Source organism: Mustela nigripes, chromosome 1 (assembly GCF_022355385.1).
Source record: "Mustela nigripes isolate SB6536 chromosome 1, MUSNIG.SB6536, whole genome shotgun sequence".
NCBI lineage: Eukaryota > Metazoa > Chordata > Mammalia > Carnivora > Mustelidae > Mustela > Mustela nigripes.
Window position 1 is genome coordinate 243,535,912 of NC_081557.1, and position 6,000 is coordinate 243,541,911.

The window sequence follows — 6,000 nt, forward strand, 5'->3', positions numbered from 1 at the left end:
CTAAGCAAAATAAGTCAGAGAAAGGCAAATACTATATAATTTCACTCCTATGTGGAATTTAAGCAACAAATGAGCAAAGGGGAAAAGAAAGAGAGGGGCAGGCAAACCAAGACACTCTTAGCTAAACTGATGGCTACCAGAGGGGGTGTGGGGGGCATGAGTAAAATAGGTGGTGGGGATTAAGGAGGGCACTTGTGATGAGCACTGCACGATGTATGAAGTGTGGAATCACGATTCTGAAACTGATATTACACTGTATGTTAAGTAACTGGAATTTAAAGTTTAAAATAACCCAAATTAATTAAGTTAGGGATTATTGTTTTTGATTTCTGTCTATAAAACCAATTCTATAACCTTGATCTCAGCCACCTCATTTAAAGTCGTGTACTTCATAAGCACTTAATAAATACTTACTGGATAATAAGAGGTTCTTTGTTTTAGAAGACCACTTGGATTGTCTGGTTCCTTAATGTCAAGGACTTTTAGAAGGACCTGGAAGGCAGCATCTATGACATGAGTTGGAACTTTGATCTTAGAGATTTGATAAACAACAAAAGTTAGATTTACTAGAGACAGTGACCTAGAATGACAGGGAACTGCACAGATTGGGGACCTGAGCTTAGACAAATAGCTCAGCCTGTCAGACACCTTATTGTGATGCTGTCACAGATCTCTTTCCCTTCATGGTGGGCAGACCTGCTACCTCCATGCACCCCAGCTCTGGCTTTCTGTCTCTATTTTGTACGTAGCTACAGCTTTTGTTTTGAATCTGTCTCCTACTACTTGTCTGGCTCCAGTCCCCACCGCCTGTCACCCAAATTACTGCCGTGGCCTCAAATGCTCTCCCTTCTCCCACCCTTTCCCTGGAGTCTGTTCTCTACACAGCCGCCACTGCATTTCTGCACAGAACCGCTCGGATGTCCCTCTCACTGTCCGAAGAATATCGGGAAGTCCTTCGAGTGGTCGGCGCGGAGAGCTCCGACCTCCGCCATCCCTGACACGCATGCAAACACATCTCCCCGAGGGTTTGCCCATGTGCATTCCGCTTCCATCGCTGGGCCTCAGAAAAGTCCAGCCTAGTCTCCTTCGGGACATTTGCATTGGCTGTTCCCTTTCCCTAGAGCACCCTTCTGCCAACATCTGTCTGGATTGATTCTTTACTCCGTTCAGTCTTTTGCTCCCTGTCACTGCTCCGACCATCTGCTATAAACTACCAACCTCTGCCACTTAGCATTCCCTGTCCTTTCTACCCAATTCCTCTGGGATCCTTGGGTACTTTTCACCACCTGATAGATTTCATACGTACGCACGTACTTGATTTGTTCTCCCCAACTGGACTGAAAGCTCTTTGAGGACAAGGGTTTTGTTTTGTTCCCTGTTTCTCCCCCCCATCTAGAAGGATGCCTCTGCGTGTTGTAGAAACTTGATATGTATATTTGTTCACTGAATAAGTGAATGAATGACACAGCTAGTTTTTTGTTTGTTTGTTTGTTTTTTGAAGAGGCAAAATATAAATAAAATAAAATGAATTCTTGGTTGCCCATGGTTCCCCCGTTTTCCCATCTGGGCCTCTTATAAAATGCTCTGATTTTGTGGAGAACGGAATGCTCTAAGCAAAAACAGGATGTGCAATTTTTTTTTCAGACATATAGAATCTTTTATTTTAGAGTTGTAAATGTGGAAGAAAATAGATAGTATTTGAAAGGTAAGAAAGCATTTAGGCATACCCTCCTGGCATTCTGGAGAATTCCTGTTCCTGATGCAGAACATAATTGTGTGATAGGTGATTTGTTGAGACCAGAATATTCATTAGTGTGCGTTTCGTTGATTAAATGTGTGCATGTTTCTTATTCATTCATATAATAAGAGCAGTATTTAGATAAATATTTGGGATAATAAATCTAGCTAATTCTAGCGATGTACCCAGTAGAGTCATGAATGGGGAAATTGGCCTAATGACGTGGGTGATGTCTATTAGGTCTCATCAGATTTCTGTACGGTGATAAAACCTTTACAGACTGTTTCTATTTCTGCCACAGACTGGGTTATGCAAGAATCTCCCGTGCTCAAGTGAGTGACTCTGAAATTCAGATGGCCAAATTCAGGATCCCTGATGACCCCATTAATTACAGAGACAACCAGAAAGTAGTTACAGACCCGAGGGAAGTTCCAAAGGAAATTCATTTTAATCCTAGGTGAGTACAGTCCTTCCTGAGGCATCTGCCTTCCTTCCCTCTATGCCTAAATATATTATTATCCCGTGGCGAGTTCCGAAGTAAATATGGTTCTAGAGGTTTGTTCAGGGAAGGCTGCTCACGGTCAGAATGATAAGATCCTGGTTGGGTTGGAGTTAGGTCCCTGCTTTCTGGGATAGAGTAAAAGGTGACGGTCCCAGGGTCAGGTGAGAAAGATCACCTGGGCATCATCTGCATCACCACCAGCCCCGCAGTGATAGCGGATATTTGAGGATTCTGTGTCCCGGACTCTGTTCTGCGTGTTTTGGGTATTCTCTCTGTGGGTGACCATTGGGTCAGTACACTCATTATCCTCATTTTATAGCTAAGAAATTAAGGCTGAGGAAAATGAAATAACTACACTAGGGTTACACGGCTAGTGAGTGGCAGAGCTCCGAAGTGGGAGCTGTCAGCAGGGCTGGGTTGCTGAGGGTCTCAGCTCTCACCGTACAAGGACTTACCTGGAGCGCCCCACCTCTGGCTCTGAGTCTTAAAAAAATCATTCCCGGGGCACCTGCATGGCTCAGTGGGTTAAAGCCTCTGCCTTTGGCTCAGGTCATGATCCTAGGGTCCTGGAATTGAGCCCCGCATCGGGCTTTCTGCTCAGTGGGGAGCCTGCTTCCTCCTCTCTGCCTACCTTTCTGCCTACTTGTGATCTCTGTCTGTCAAATAAATAAAATCTTTTAAAAAAAAATCATTCCCAGTTACTCTAATGTGCAATTAGGACAGAGGCTACGTAGAGTAGATAACTCATTTCCACCGCCGAGATTCTAGCATGTGAAATATATTGGATTTTGTTTAGTTCTAAATAGAGGTTATCTGAGAAACCCATTTGCAGCAAATTATGTGCTTTGGAGGAGGTGCTCTTTTTTTCTTCCCATGACTAGATAATGAGAAGAAATGTCTGCATAAAACCAAGCCCAGAACATTACATTACAAGCCCATGTACTTTACTATTATCTGACATTTCTTCTACTTTTACCAGCTCACTGCTCTAGAAGCTTCTCAGACTTCATTTGATTTGCTCCCCCCGGGCGTGGAGGCATGGGGGGAGGGATGGTGGAATGTATCTGTTTTCTTTTCTTCCTTGTCTCTCCTTACAACAAGAAAAAGCCATGCCAAAGTGTGGGGAATGAAGGCAAGGAGAGCTACACCGAGCCTTGACTCCTTGTATCACTGTGTTTGATCTCCCCCCTTGCGTGTGTTATACGCTGGTAAAGAACATGTGCTCCGAGAGACACAGGGGACAGGGTTCCAGTCCTCACGCCTGCCAGCAAACAGCTGGGGAACTGTGGGCAACTTGGCTAATCTCCCTAAGCCTCGAGTCTCTCACCTGCAAAATGGGAAAAGCAGTAGTGCTCCCCTCCTAAGATAATTTAAGGTTTAAACGAAACCTAGTGCTCCTAGAATAGCCCCTGGTGATACATGTGATTTTTTTTTTCACCCCGTTCATTACCTTTGTGCTGCCCATGTACTCTTGGCACATTTCAATAAAGTTGTTTGAGGAAAAAAAAAAAAAAAGAAGTGCATGGTGAATGCTGAGTAGGGGGTAGATACAAGAGCAACAGTAACACTGTAGTAGTCACTGAAGTGAAATCCAGAGTTTTCTGCCTTTGGTTGACGGAGGTGACTTCTTACACGGAAGCTTGAAAATCTGGGAAGATAAAGGTTCCCCCATTTCCTTATTCTCATACATAAAGAGTGTGGAAGGGGCACCTGGGTGGCTCAGTCGTCAAGCATCTGCCTTCGGCTCAGGTCATGATCCCTGGGTCCTGGGATCGAGCCCCGCATCGGGCTCCCTGCTCTGCGGGAAGCCTGCTTCTCCCTGTCCCACCCCACCTGCTTGGGTTCCCTCTCTCCCTGTCTCTCTCTGTCAAATAAGTAAATAAAATCTTAAAAAAAAAAAAAAGAGTGTGGAGAAGTCCAAATAAAATATTTTTAGCTAATCACAACTGCAGATTGATCCAAACCACCTGTGAAGGGAGCTAGATCTGCTCTCCCACTCAGAGTAATTATGAAAATAGCAGAAGCATAAGTAGAAACCTTGTCTTAATTTTAAAAATCATATATATATATATAGAGAGAGAACATATATGTATATATACACACATATATATGTATTGAACATTTATATATATACGTATATATGTATTGAACATATATATATGTGTGTGTGTATATATATGTATTGAACATTTATCAAATAAAAATAGTCAAAGAATACTAAGTTCATCAAAAATTCCATTCCTTAATTCAATAGGTTCACATTGAGTACCATGATGTCATCCCCACGCTAGGCCTTGTGCTAGATACTGAGGACAAAACGGTGAATAAAACCAAGTCTTTGTCCTACGGAGATTATGTTCTAGTGGGGAGCTAAGCAATTCAAAGTTATCACTGGTAACAGTTTTGGATGCATCTTTGCTTCTTATATGCCCATATATCTATATATCACACAGTCATCTCAACTTTAGAATTGTGTGAAACTTATATGTACAAGGGATTCTGTATAGTCATTCTATTTATAATCTCATTTTTTTCATCCAAATAGCATATGATGAGCCTCCTTCCATAATAATGTATTTTTCTGAAAATGTTTTTAAATGATTGCATAATATTCTATTATATGGATGTACCAAATATAGCTAACCAAGTTAGTTGTTTTTACACATTTATTCTTTCATTATTATAAAAAGTCTTCTGAGGACTCCTTATTATATCTTTGGGCATATCCTTGATTACTTCCCTAGGACTCAGTTCTAATCTGATAATAGCAGATCAGAGGTGCTATTTTAAATTTCTTACTGTTTTGAGATGACAAAAAACCCCAGACCTCCTATCTGCATTTTGGAGGTTATGTGGATATTGCAATTGCTGATGAAGAAAAGTAAGTCAGTGGCTTCATTTATTCAGGTCTTAGTTTCCTTTCTAGTGCCTTTTGTATTTCATCATCCCAACCAAAGCTGTATAATTAATTAATTATTCATCAGCAAAGTGAGTGGTTCATTTGTAGCACCTACAGAAGATTTAGAAGTTGAAATTGTGCCAAAGTAGATTACATATGCATTAATGTGACATAAATAACATTTCAGGTTTCATGATCCCTTCATCCATAAAATGGATATTATTCAAACTGAAGACTGGAGAAAAATCCAGACTTATTTTCCACAGTGTTATCAGCCAATAATTCTTAAACAGTTGTGCTTTTGGAATGATTCATAACCATAGAAAGAGGACTCTGAAGGCTAAATGTGTAGTCTGCCTTTCCCATGTGCATGAATCCCTTTTTATTTCTGCATTTGCTGTTTTGTAAATTGATCATCTCTCTCCTGATTTTATAATAGATAAGTTAAAACCATAATAGATTATGGTTGAAATTTTATGTAAGAATGTACCTTCTGAGTGGCTTTTACATGTCAATTACTTTTTTTTTTTAGATTTGGATCCTACAAAGAAGGACACCATTATGAGAATAATCATCATTTTCATATGAGTACTCCCAAATACTTTTTATAGGCTATTTAAAACAGGATTCATTGACTGAGCAAGTCTAAGGAAAACAAAAGTAGAAGAAGAAGAGATGAATGAAAGTGGGGAACTACACACAAAGATCCTCAATTTGGAAAAAAAAAATATGGCATTTATGCAGTGGGAAATTCTATCAATTTATAAAATATATTGCTAAGTAAAAGCATTTCACCAAATTGTGTTTCTTAAATTTCTGATAAAATATAGAATATGAGGTAATAGAAGAAAGCTTTACTGC

At 40.4% G+C, this 6,000-nt stretch overlaps 1 protein-coding gene across 1 annotated transcript in view; it reads left to right on the forward strand.

Annotated features, from left to right (window-relative positions):
- CWH43 (cell wall biogenesis 43 C-terminal homolog) overlaps window positions 1-5,750 on the forward strand; it is a 55,279-nt gene extending 49,529 nt beyond the window's left edge. The window contains exons 15-16 of the mRNA XM_059396226.1: window positions 2,040-2,195; window positions 5,672-5,750. Coding sequence (XP_059252209.1) covers window positions 2,040-2,195; window positions 5,672-5,750 — 235 coding nt within the window. The remainder of the gene's footprint in view (window positions 1-2,039; window positions 2,196-5,671) is intronic.
- The last annotated feature ends 250 nt before the right edge of the window (window positions 5,751-6,000 follow it).